This window comes from Scyliorhinus canicula, chromosome 16 (assembly GCF_902713615.1).
Source record: "Scyliorhinus canicula chromosome 16, sScyCan1.1, whole genome shotgun sequence".
Taxonomy (NCBI): Eukaryota; Metazoa; Chordata; class Chondrichthyes; order Carcharhiniformes; family Scyliorhinidae; genus Scyliorhinus; species Scyliorhinus canicula.
The window spans coordinates 115,419,168-115,433,132 of NC_052161.1; the positions used below are offsets into that span (position 1 = coordinate 115,419,168).

At 50.7% G+C, this 13,965-nt stretch overlaps 1 protein-coding gene across 3 annotated transcripts in view; it reads right to left on the bottom strand.

Moving 5' to 3' along the window:
- Nucleotides 1–13,965, bottom strand: part of LOC119979628 (protein-arginine deiminase type-2-like) — an 86,041-nt gene that overhangs the window by 14,625 nt on the left and 57,451 nt on the right. For all 3 annotated transcript variants that reach the window (XM_038822136.1, XM_038822134.1, XM_038822135.1), the window contains one exon: nucleotides 3,921–4,066. In XM_038822136.1, coding sequence (XP_038678064.1) covers nucleotides 3,921–4,066 — 146 coding nt within the window. The remainder of the gene's footprint in view (nucleotides 1–3,920; nucleotides 4,067–13,965) is intronic.

Here is a 13,965-nt window from a genome sequence, read left to right on the forward strand (position 1 = left end):
TGTAGGGAGCCAATGGACAATTCAGAATGCTTCCTTTTCCGCTTCGCATTTAGGCACTTAATTTCATCAGGGGTTCAACAAACCTGCCACTGTAACTCTGATGGGTTGCCCAGTGAAACTGTGCAGTCTTGGGGGGTTTCCTTGCTGCTGTCTTTGGTCTGTCACTTAATACAGAAAAGGAGCAAGGGGCAGGGAATCACAAGGCAAAAGTTTCCACTTTTGCACAGTTAGAATTCAGTATTTCTTTGGTGACTGGAACTGAGTGGAGGGGTACAGTCCTCCATTAAATCACATTGGGTTGGGTATATAAAAGTCCCGAATGCCCTATGCATGAATTTTTAAGGATTAGTCAGTAATTAACCTCTGGCATTTTCAGTTTTTATTCTGGACGCTCCGTCAGTGAATTAACAACCATCTGGTGACACCTATGCATCTGTGTTGACCCAAACAAGCTCACATTGGGCAGGGCACTTTAGCGCAAAATGTGCTGCATTGCACAGGAAAGCTGGTACCAAAGTGAAAACTGTACAGATTGAAAGTTGTGATCCCGTGTTCAGTTTAATTCTGATTGTGCTCCATATTTTTGCAATTAAAAGTATCTTCAAAAAATAGAAATGTTTGATTTATGTCAAAGGTACTTCTAAAAGCATCCAGAAACTAATCGCCATCTCCAATAGAGACAATCGGACAGAATGACAATCTCATCAAGGGATTTCCTGCGTAATGCCCAGATGAATTTTTGTGGATTCGCCTTCCCACTTGGAATATATAAAGAATGGGTTCAAAGCCAGCTGAAAAGCTGCCCCAGGTTGTCTGTCGGTGTGCATGTTGTGCGAGCACAAGTTCTGGACGTTTGACACAGAAGTACAGCCAGGAAGCACACACCCAGTACCCCTGAAAATAGCCATTTTGCAGGTATACTCAATCTCAATCTCTCTCTCTGACTGTGGAAGTCAATCAAAGAAGTTAAGTCAGCAAACACCGCAGTTGAAAATAGAACTAGAAGCTTCTCCACCAAACACAGAACACTGGAATTGTAATCTCTTTAATACTTCCTCTGACTAGGGACTAGGGGCGTTTCACAGTAACTTCATTGCACGTGTTAATGTAAGCCTACTTGTGACAATAAAGATTATTATTATTATTAGGGTGACCACAGGTTCTTCTGGGGTAGTGCCGGAGACTAACACATCATCAAGGTCGTCATCTTGCAAATTCCATGGAGGGGATTTTCCATCGTACTTTGGAACATAGGAACATTGGAATTAGAAGCAGAAGTAGGCAATTCGAGCCTGCTCCGCCATTCAATCAGATCATGGCTGATCTCTTCCTGGTCTCAAATCTAACATAGTGCTGGATGAAGCGATGCCAAATGGTAGTCCAGTATATTAAAAGAGGCCTATTGTGGCAAACTTCGGAGACCCATCATCCAACTCTAGTTGCAGGTAGACATAACTAAGGTCCAATTTTGAATAGGTAAGGCCCCTTGCCAAGTGAGCGTAGAGGTACTTGATTCGGGGAACCGGATATTGATTGACCTGGGCAGCCTGATTTTTTTTTTAACAATTCATTTAAGGGATGTGGACGTTGCTCGTTGGGCCAGCATTTATTGCCCATCCCTAGTTACCCTTCAGAAAGTGGTTGTGAGTTGCCTTTTTAACCCGCTGCACTCCCTGTGGTGTAAGTACACCCACTGTGCTATTAGGGAGGGAGTTCATGGTCAGTTTATAGTTCCATAAATTCTTATTGAACGATCTAGTTTAAGGACCGGGACTATTGGCGCCACCCACTCTGAATCAGCTTGATTATGTCCAGCTCTTCCAATCTCTTTAGCTCTGCTTCAACGTTCTGATGCAGTGCAAATGACACTGATCTTGCTCTGAAGAACTTGGCATTGAATCCGATTGACATATATTTTGGCTTTGATGCCTTTAATCCAGCTCAGTTCCTTGTGGAAGAATCTTCATACCTCCTTAGGACGTATTGGAGGACCCTGTTGGACAGTTTGAAGATTTCAACCAATTGAGCCTAATCCTCCGTGACCAAGTAATTCCTATCAGACTGGATCTATGCCCTCCACGACAACCAAAGGCAAATTGGCCTCCTGCCCTTTGTGGGCCACTGGTGTATTGGTGGCTCCAATGGAATGGTGGCAGTGTGGTTAGCACTGTTTTTTTTTCACAGCGGCAGGGTCCCAGGTTCGATTCCTGCTTGGGTGACTGTCTGTGTGGAGTCTGCACGTTCCTCCTCATGTCGGTGTCGGTTCCTCCGGGTGCTCCGGTTTCGTCCCACAAGTCCTGAAAGACATGCTGTTAGGTAAATTGGATTTTCTGAATTCTCCTTCTGTGCAACCGAACAAGCGCTGGAGTGTGGCGACTAGAGATTTTTCTCAGTAACTTCATTGCAGTGTTAATGTAAGCCTACTTGTGACAATAATAAAGATTATTATTATCATTAAAATTTCCCTGATGTACATGGAAAGCTTGGCTATCGTACTCCAAGCTTAAACACGAGTTCATGCACAAAGAAATAGGAATGTCTGCTCCCCCACTACGGTAATTGAAGCCCTGATGTCAACATCCATTTTAAGGGATTTGTCGTTTATCATTTTAAGACAATTTTAATCAGGACCGTCTTATTCAATTAGACTGCATTTAACTAATACATTGCATGCTCTTCTTCAGAGTTCTTCTCCCCTATATTCAGTCGCATTGTGGATTGCTGCTGCTCCTGTTTGTTTTTGCAGTGGTGCGTTTTGCCTTGCATGGCAAATGCTTCAATGTGCCCCCTTCAGCTTCATCGAATCACACAATCTTCCGAACATGACAGGTCTCCTGGGGATGATCTCCCCCACAATATAGCAGTTGAATTGTTCCTGATCCTTTAACTCAATCCGGTCCCGAGGAATCATGTCTGGTTTTCCCTGTGCCTTTTGATCCTATCGCGGACCTCACGGCCATGCCACCCCATACTGGTTAGCCTCCCCTTCAGCTATGCTTTGGGAACTCAATGGCGTCTTTCTCGGCACAGTCTGTCGCCTGAGCTATCTCGATTGAAATTTACGAATATTGTCATAATCTTCAGCAGAAGTTTCTTCTGGATATTAAGGTTATGGTTCCACAAACCAGTCGGTCGCACAACGTAACTCAAAGCGAAGTCCCGAACTCACAGAGCTCAGTGAGCTGGCGAAGCCTGGATGTGAAGTCTGAGAGACTCTTCATGGCCCCTCACTGCAGAGTTAAACTTATAATGTTGGAGGATAGTCAAGGACCTTGGGTTGGTCTTTGAGCTGGGTGCCTCCAGGGATGTGAGATTTCTCATCAAATGCATTGTTTGGGGCCCACAAACTGTCAGAAGTGCCACCTTCTGCTTGTCCTTGCTTGTGATCTCGTTTGAGGTCAAAGAAAGTGGAGCCGTTCAATGTACTGACTCCAGTCCTCAGCCCCTTGATCAAATGAATCTAGTTTACCAATGATAAGCATTTCCACTCACGGTTTGAATGATTCTGACATTTGCTGGAGCTTCTTTATTGTTTCAATTGCTCCTTTCTTCTCCCCTCAATCAGGACGTCTGACAGCTGCGATCGAAAACTTTAACCTCGTTGCCAATGTGATGGCTCGAGACATACACTGAAGGCTTCCAGTAATTAACAAAGGGGTTTACTAATGAAAGGCAAAGGCAGTTAAGTAACAGGCACAGAACACGATATGACAGGTCTTAACACTTCGACACCCTGGTCCACACTGCCCGGGGTCCTGCTCCCAGGGCCCCGCGCAAATTCCCCATTGGCTGGGGATTGCGTGCTCCCACGCAATTGGCCACGAGCCGGTCACGTGGTCTGTGGAGCCAGCCCCCTGAGAGGCGAGGCAAGAACTCTTAACCTTGATTTCCTTCCTTCCAAAATTAATAAAAAGTTTTACGTAGGAAAAGCACTTCCGATGATAATCCTTCCCATTGGATACTCCTTTCCATTCACGGTTACTGGAGGGCTGACTTCTAGATTTCCAAAGGAGTCCAGGCTGTTGACCTTATCAGCTGCTCTGGTTACATGTCCAAAATCCGGGCCCTAGATAAATACACAATAATAGAAGAGATTGTATTCAAATTGAAACTACTTAGAAAATCAGTTCATCAACGATAGAGTTTTAAATCAGTTAATATCTTGATATTTACCGACCGATATTTAGTACAAATGTAGCCTTCTGAAGTCTATGGCAATTGGCCTCAGTTACATAACCTGCCAGGCCAAGGTATACAACAGTTACATTGATAATAATCAGGTCATCAAATTTCACTGACGATGATTTTATGTTCATCAAGGAGAAAGGAAGGATTTCCCCCCATATATTTTTTACCCCATTAACATTATTAAACACTCTGAAATCACGAATGACATGAGTTAGATGCAGAACAAAGCACTCTGTATTGTCCATATTTAGTATTCCTCAGTCATGGTCAACCTGGGCTAGATACACAGTGGACTTCTCCCTCTTCCACCATCAAGCATTCCTGATGACTACTATCCTGTTTTGCAGGTCCACTGATAGTTGGGATTGCTCTGTGTGGTGGTATGACTAGGAGGTTTACGGTACCTCAGAGTAGTGCTGCCATTGGTGCAGAGGACTCGCTGCCCATTGGCTCAGGCAGGTCATGTGTCTCTCTGCCAATTGGCTGAGGTCAGTCATGTGACTGCTCGCCGATTGACCGAGAGGCCAGTAGCCCCTCCTACGAGGCAGGGTATAAGCAGCCGGCAGTCAGCCTTTCTCTGTAAGTCGACTGCCGGGCACACAACTAGTTCATTAAAACCTGATATTTGGAACTTCGTCACGACTCGAGTCCAATTGATGGTGCATCAATTTAATGAGCTAGAATTTGGAAATGGAGCTTCGGATCAAACCAGACTGCGTCCGCGTCAGCCCGCATGCTACAAACGCGTCAGCAACTTTTAAACATTGGCTGGCGTGCTTCAATAGTTACCTCACCACTACAGACAATCAACCAACAAAGGAGCAGAAACTCCACATCCTCCACTCGTGCGTGGGCACCGCCGTTTATTCGATGATAGAGGATGAACAGGACTATGACGCAGCCATGGATCTCCTGAAAGGACATTTTCTCAGGCCTGTAAACCAAGTCTACGCGTGGCACCTCCTGGCAACAAGGCAACAGTTCCCCGGTGAGTCCCTTGATGAGTTTTATCGGGCCCTCATTGTCCTGGGGAGAAATTGCGCCTGCCTGCAAGTTACCGCGGCGGAGCACACTGAACTGCTAATCAGGGATGCCTTCGTCGCGGGCATGCAATCCTTTCAGATACGCCAGCGGCTCCTAGAGAAGGACACATTGAGCCTTATTGAGGCACAGACCCTCGCATCCTCCCTGGAGGTTGCCGACCGAAACGCCTGCACATATATGCCCCCGGCCGCGCGGCGATCCCTTGGGCAACTTGGCACGCACCGTCCTCACCCCCGCCGATTCCGCCCCCCCCCCCCCCCTGGCCTGCGCTGCGGGACGCACCGATAAGCCCACGGGGCCCCGCTGGTATTTCTGTGGCCCGGCCAAGCACCCCCGCCCACGCTGTCCGGCCCGCTCCGCAGTCTGCAAGAGCTGCGGTAAAAAGGGCCACTACTCTGTGGTCTGCCAGTCCAGGTCGGGTGCTGCTGTTCCGTGCAGTGACTGGGGATCACCCCCCCCGCGCCCCCCCAAGGCCCTAGGCGGCCCACAGACCTCTCTACCCCCGCTCCCAGCCACCACGAGTGACCCACGGACGTCGCCATTTTGGGGTCCTGACGCCACGTGTGGGCCCCAGGCGCCGCCATTTTGGGGGCCCGGCTCCACATGCGAGCCACGGGTGCCGCCATTTTAGGGCCCTGACTCCACGTGCGGGCCCCGGGCGCCGCCATTTTGGGGGCCCGGCTCCACGTGCAGGCCACGGGAGGCGCCATTTTGGGGCCCTGACGCCACGTGCGGGCCCCGGGCGCCGCCATTTTTGTCGGCACAGAGGACCCCACCAGTGAATACTCCATGGGAGAAGATGACTCAGAGCTCCTGCCACAACTCGCTGCTGTGACACTGGACCAATCGCAGCCCCGCATGCTCTCCACGGCCACTACGCAAATCCTCCTAAACGTTCACGAGACGAGCTGCCTACTAGACTCCGGGAGCACAGAGAGTTTTGTCCACCCTGACACGGTAAGACGCTGCGCGCTCCCTGTTCACCCGGTTAAGCACAAAATCGCTCTGGCTTCAGGTTCGCACTCCGTCCAAATCACCGGGTGCTGCGTAGCGGACCTCACAGTCCAGGGGAGGGTTTTTTAAAATTACAAACTCCTCATCCTTCCCTGTCTCTGCGCACCAGCACTTTTAGGACTGGATTTCCAATGCAACCTGCAGAGCTTGACCTTTAAATTCGGCGGCCCTATTCCCCCCTAACTGTCTGCAGCCTCGCGTCCCTCAAAGTGGATCCCCCTTCCTTGTTTGCGAACCTCACCCCGGATTGCAAGCCCGTCGCCACTAGGAGCAGACGATACAGTGCCCAAGACCGGACCTTCATCAGGTCTGAGGTCCAGAGGCTGCTGAAGGAAGGAGTCATTGAGGCCAGCAACAGTCCCTGGCGAGCCCAAGTGCTGGTGGTTAGGACTGGGGAGAAAAACCGGATGGTCATTGACTACAGTCAGACCATCAATAGGTTTACGCAGCTGGACGCGTATCCTCTCCCCCGTATCTCCGACCTGGTTAACAGGATCGCGAGGTACAAAGTCTTCTCCACGGTGGACCTTAAGTCCGCCTATCACCAGCTGCCCATCCGCGCGAGTGACCGAAAGTACACCGCGTTTGAGGCAGATGGGCGCCTCTACCACTTCCTCAGGGTTCCATTCGGTGTCACAAATGGGGTCTCGCTCTTCCAACGGGAGATGGACCGAATGGTTGACCAACACGGTTTACGGGCAACCTTCCCTTATGTCGACAATGTCACCATCTGCGGCCACGACCAGCAGGACCATGACACCAACCTCCAAAAGTTCCTCCGTACCACAAAACTCCTTAACCTCACATACAATAAGGATAAGTGCGTGTTTAGCACCGACCGTCTAGCCATCCTCGGCTACGTAGTGCGTAACGGAGTGATAGGCCCCGACCCCAAACGCATGCACCCCGTAATGGAACTCCCTCTCCCCAACTCACTCAAAGCCCTCAAACGCTGTCTGGGCTTCTTTTCTTATTATGCCCAGTGGGTCCCGAACTATGCCGACAATGCCTGCCCCCTCATCCAATCCACCATGTTTCCACTGTCGATGGAGGCCCGCCAGGCCTTTAGCCGCATCAAAGCAGACATTGCAAGGGCCACGATGCGTGCTATCGACGAGTCCCTCCCATTCCAGATTGAGAGCGACGCGTCCGATGTAGCTCTGACGGCCACCCTGAACCAAGCGGGCAGACCCGTGGCCTTCTTTTCTCGGACCCTCCACGCTTCCGAACTCCGCCATTCCCCGGTGGAAAAGGAGGCACAGGCCATAGTTGAAGCTGTGCGATACTGGAGGCACTATCTGCCCAGCAGGTGGCTCACCCTCCTCACAGACCAATGGTCAGTGGCCTTTATGTTCGATAATGCACAGAGGGGCAAGATCAAGAACGACAAGATCTTGCGGTGGCGGATCGAGTTGTCCACGTACAACTACAATATCGTTTATCGTCCTGGGAAGCTCAACGAGCCTCCTGATGCCCTGTCCCGCGATACCTCCGCCAGCGCGCAGATAGACCACCTCCGCTCCCTCCACGCGGACCTCTGCCATTCAGGGGTAGCCCGCTTCTACCGTTTCATTAAGACCCGCAACCTGCCCTACTCCATCGAGGAGGTCAGGACTGTAACTAGGGACTGCCACATTTGCGTGGAGTGCAAGCCGCACTTCTACCGCCCCAAGCAAGCGCATCTGCTAAAGGCGTCCCGCCCCTTTGAACGTCTCAGCATGGACTTCAAGGGTCCCCTCCCCTCCAACAACCGCAACATATACTTTCTAAGTATGATTGACGAGTACTCCCGCTTTCCTTTTGCCATCCCCTGTCCCGACATGACCAGAACAACCGTCATCAAGGCCCTCCTCTCCATTTTCTCCCTGTTTGGTTACCCCGCATACATCCACAGCGACCGGGGGTCCTCTTTCATGAGTGACTAGCTGCGTCAATTCCTGCTCAGCAGGGGCAGGCCGACCAGTTATAACCCCCGGGGTAACGGACAGGTCGAGCGGGGGAACGGTACGGTCTGGAAGACCGTCCTACTGGCCCTATGGTCCAGAAATCTCCCTATCTCCCACTGGCAAGAGGTTCTCCCAGACGCCCTCCACTCGATTCGGTCTCTCCTCTGTACTGGCACAAACCAAACACCTCATGAACGTTTTCTTGTTTTCCCCAGGAAGTCGTCCTCAGGATCCCTGCTCCCGACTTGGCTGGCCACCCCCGGGCCCATCTTGCTCCGGAAGCATGTGCGGGTGTACAAGTCTGACCCGTTGGTTGAATGAGTCCAGTTACTCCACGCTAACCCGCAGTACGCCTACGTGGAGTATCCCAACGGGCGGCAGGACACGGTCTCCCTTCGGGACCTGGCACCCGCCGGCGTGCGGCCACAACCCTCCACACCAACACCGCCCCCCCCCAGTCCCAACCCCCCCCCCCCCCCCGGCGCCCCCAGCGCCCCCGCAACCCAGCGCACAGGAACCCACTCCCCCGGCCAGAGCTTCGCTGGCACCGACCAGGGGTATGGACACAGGACCACGACCGCCTCTCCCGGAGTCACAGACGACCACCGCTCCAACGTCACCGGCGCCGCTGCGCAGGTCCAGCAGGACATTGAAGGCACCCGTCAGACTGATCGAGTCGATTTGATGTTCCACTGGACTTTGTGTCGGACTCTTCATGTTGTTCAGCATTCCCGTGTACACTGTTGCATCTTCCTTTTCGTTTTTTTTTGCCTGTTTGTTCCTCGATTGTTCATAAGGGCATTATGCGCGGTATTGTTGTTCTTTTGTACATTCGTCGCGGGCCAGTGGGCAGCCACCAGACATCTCGGTACACCTCGTTCTCTCTAGTCATACTACCAGTTCAACGCCCCCCCCCCCCTTTTCTCCTCTCCTCATCTCCCCCCCCCCCCCGGCATCTTTCTCCACAAGGGGTGAATGTGGTGGTATGACTAGGAGGTTTACGGTACCTCAGAGTAGTGCTGCCATTGGTGCAGAGGACTCGCTGCCCATTGGCTCAGGCAGGTCATGTGTCTCTCTGCCAATTGGCTGAGGTCAGTCATGTGACTGCTCGCCGATTGGCCGAGAGGCCAGTAGCCCCTCCTACGAGGTGGGACGTAAGAACCCGTAGCATCCGGCAGTCGGCCTTTCTCTGTAAGTCGACTGCCGGGCACACAACTAGTTCATTAAAGCCTGATATTTGGAACTTCTTCACGACTCGAGTCCAATTGATGATGCATCACTCTGGAATCTCCAGCAATTAAACATTAATCTCCTGAACACTGCCTCAAGCAATCCAACAGACAAATCTTAAGGGACTTACATAAAATGTGTGTTTTTCATTTTCTTGGCAAGCTTTCATTTATTAGTTCTATTAAAATATGGGCGATGGGATATAGGCCATTTCCTGACAGCCAAAATTCATTGATTTATTTTTTAAATATAAATTTAGAGTACTGTGGTGAATGTATTACGGCAACCATTCACCACTGTATTACATTACAGTGTACTATGTTGATGCCCTCATGGGCTCCAACTATGGACCATTGTATTACATTCCATTACATTGTATTATGTTGGTGCCCTTGTGGGCTTCGCCCCTGGCTCCCCCCCTCGGGGGAAGTATATAGATCTGCAGCCTGTAGGCAGCACTCAGTGCAGAGCAGTCGCAGGCAGGCACAGTTCCAGCTGATTAAAACCACTGTTCACTTCAACTCTCCGTCTCGTGTGAATTGATGGTCGTATCAAGTACCCAATTATTTGTTTATCAATTAAGGGGAAATTTAGTGTGGCAAATTCACCTCCCCAGCAAATCTTGGGTTTTGGGTGCGACTCATGCAGACACGGGGAGAACATATAAATTCCACACAGACAGTGACCTGGAGCTGGGATCTGGGATTGAACCCGGATCCTCAGTGCTGAGGCAGAAGTGCTAACGACTGTAATGTTCTTGTCAGATGGTCTGATTTAAATTACAAGAGCACTTGTAGCTAAAGCGACAAACTATTTATAAACATTAACTGTTATCATAATATGCATTCATGCACATAATGAGGTAAAGACAGGCAAAGACACCCAGGTTAGCCAATCAACACACAGGACAGAACACAACCAATCACCAGACAGAACACTAGAAGGGGGCTTCCTACTATAAAACACACGAGGCATCAGACTCCGCCTCTTTCCACTGGTGATAACTACAGTGACAGTCAGGGTGTATATATAATTTAGCACCTTGTATGCGTGGCTCAGAGCTAGTCTGGTCTAGTTAGTTAGAGTTAGCTCACTTAGAGTAGTAGAGCGTCAACCCACAGCAAGCTGTGTGCATTGTTACAGAAGTTCAATAGATCGTATTGAACCAACGTCCAAGTTTGGTGTCTGCTTTCCAGTACAACTGCATCCAGTTGCAGTCCGTGTTACCCCAGGGTGAATAACACAACATGATTCCAGGAGTCTACTTCATCTAAGTAATTTACCTTGAATAATTCAGTGACGACCAGCAAGTGCCTTCCAGCGGTATAGAGAAAATCCAGGCTCCTCCACAGCTACGGATCTCTGGCAATCTTGGTGCCCACTGGCGGGTCTTCAAGCAGAAGTTCAGTCTCTACATTGAGGCCTCGGGCCTCGAGGATGCGTCCGATACCAGGAAAATCGCGCTGCTCCTATCGACTATTAGGGTAAGGATGAACCTTTCCAATCCTTTCTAACTCATCTCCGTATATTAGAACAGTCCTGCAGCTATGGTGACACCGCTGAGTTCCTCATCAGGGATCAGATCGTATTTGGGGTCCGTTCCGACGCCCTGCAGGAACAGCACCTAAAAATAAAAAGCATGACCCTGCCAGTCGCAATCGAGACGTGTAAAGTGCATGAACAGGCGTAAAGTCGTTACTCACGACTTAAATCGGCAGAACAGGACCAATCTGCCTCCCATGAGGCAGAGAGTGGCCATCGCCCGGATGCGGTGCCTTAGTATCGATGAAGGCGGCCATTTTGAGCGCTTTTCCCGGGGTCCCACGCATGCGCACCACAGACCGGGAGAACGAAGCGGCTGAAGACCACACTGCGCAGTTGCGAACAGTCGCTGACCGCACTGCGCATGTGCGACGACGCGCGGAGCGTAACGACGTCAAAGTCATGACGTGCCCGAACTGCGGCACCGCCCACTTAAAGCGACAATGCCCTGCCAGAGGCAGGCGATGTTTAAATTGTGGGAAGCCTGGACGTTATGCAGCCTTGTGCAGGTCTGCACTACCGATCGTGGGCCAGCGATCCCATTTCCAACACAAACGCATTCGACGTGTGCAGCATGGGTGATGGATTCTGATCCTGGTAGCACTACGGATCCAGGGGACGACTGCCTGGAGTCAGTATCCGGTTCAAGCTGGACACTGGTGCTTCAGCCAATCTCATATCTCAAGCAGACCTTGATCGCATCAAAAGGCAACCAAAAACTCTTCCGCCGGCCTGCCAGCTTCTTGATTATAATGGCAATGCCATAACTGCGTTAGGGTCTTGTCATCTGTTTGTCCCCAACAAGACCATCAATGCCACACTGAGATTCGAAATCGTCAAGCCTGACAAGGCTTCCCTGCTTGGTGCCCATGCATGCAAGCTACCCAATCTCGTGCAGTGCGTCCATGCCATGTCCTCTTCCAATGCGGATCTTCAGGCTGACATTGACGAAATCCTGTCACAATACCCGGACGTGTTCAGTGGGATGGGTATGCTGCCGTACCGCTACAAAATCTTACTCAGACCTGATGCCACTCCTGTGATCCATGCTCCATGGCGGGTGCCGGCTCCTCTGAAGGAACGTTTAAAGGCTCAGCTGCAGGAGCTCCAAGACCAGGGCATAATCTCTAAAGTGACGGAACCGACTGACTGGGTCAGCTCGATGGTCTGTGTGAAGAAGCCCTCAGGAGAGTTGCGCATATGTATAGATCCCAAAGATCTTAACCGGAACATAATGCGGGAACACTACCCGATCCCGAAGTGGGAGGAGCTAACCAGTGAGATGGCACACACCAAATTCTTCCCGAAGCTAGATGCGTTGCGTGGTTTCTGGCAGATACAACTGGATGAGTCCAGCAGGAAGCTCTGCATGTTTAATACACCTTTCGGAATGTACTGTTACAACCGCATGCCGTTCGGCATTGTTTCAGCCTCTGAAATCTTCCACAGGATCATGGAACAGATGCTGGAGGGCATTGAGGGTGTACGTGTCTACGTAGATGATGTAATCATATGGTCCACAACCTCAGAGGAACATATATCTCATCTCAAACAAGTCTTTCGATGCATCCATGCAAACGGCCTCAAGTTGAACAAGGCCAAGTGCTCCTTTGGCAAGTCACCAATCAGGTTTCTGAGCGATAAAATATCCCAGCAGGGTGCGCAACCAGACTTGTACAAAGTCAAGGCCATCAACACCATGAAGACCCCGGAAGACAAGAAGGCGGTACTATGCTTCCTCGGTATGGTTAACTTCTTGGGAAAGTTCATTCCCAACCTGGCATCACACACCACAGCTCTCAGTCATCTGGTGAAGAAGTCCACTGCCTTCCAGTGGCTACCCACACATCAAGCAGAGTGGCTCGAGTTATAGGCAAAGCTCACCACTACTCCGGTACTAGCGTTTTTTGACCCAGAGAGAGAGACAAAAATCTCCACGGATGCCAGCCAGGACGGCATCGGTGCGGTGCTCCTCCAGAGGGATGACTCCTCGTCCTGGCTTCAGTGGCCTATGCGTCAGGGTCCATGACTCCCACTGAGCAGAGGTATGCTCAGATAGAAAAAAAAGAGTGCCTGGGTCTCCTAACCGGCATTGTAAAGTTCCATGACTATGTCTACGGTCGACCAACCTTCACAGTAGAGACTGACCACAGACCCTTAGTCCATATCATTCATAAGGACTTGAATGACATGACACCCAGGCTTCAGCGCATTCTCCTTCGACTCCGCAGGTATGATTTCGAGCTGGTATACACACCGGGCAAGGAGCTAATCATTGCAGATGCCCTGTCGCGTGCCATCACCTTGCCCTGTGAATAGGTCGACTTCATCCGCCAAATTGAGGCACAGGTGCAACTGTGTGCCAGCAACCTCCCGGCCTCAGGTGAAAGAGTGATCAACATTCGAGAAAATGAAAAATGAAATGAAAATCGCTTATTGTCACAAGTAGGCTTTAAATGAAGTTACTGTGAAAAGAAGGAATTGAACCGTGCTGCTGGCCTGCCTTGGTCTGCTTTAAAAGCCAGCTCTTTAGCACTGTGCTAAACCAGCCCCAGGAGAGATTGCCCAGGACCCTCTTCTGCAGCGGGTCATGCATCACCTTGCAAATGGTTGGCAGAAAGGGCAATGCCCTCAGTTCTTTAATGTTAAGGACGACCTGACAGTCTTCGAGGGGATCCTCCTCAAGCTAGATCGTATAGTTATTCCTCGCAGCTTCCAGAGCCTAGTGCTCAAACAGATCCACGAGGGACACCTCGGTGTCGAGAAATGCAGGTGCAGGGCCCGGCAGGATGTCTATTGGCCTGGAATCAACCAGGACATTTCTAACATGGTCCTCAATTGTGCGACCTGCCAGCATTTCCAGCCTGCTCAGCCCATGAGATCGTGACCTCTCCGTGGTCTAAGATGGGAATTGACCTTCCCCCCCCCCCATGGGCGTGACTATGTGCTCATCATCGATTACTTTTCGAGTTACCCGGAAGTGGTGAAACTGTCCAACCTC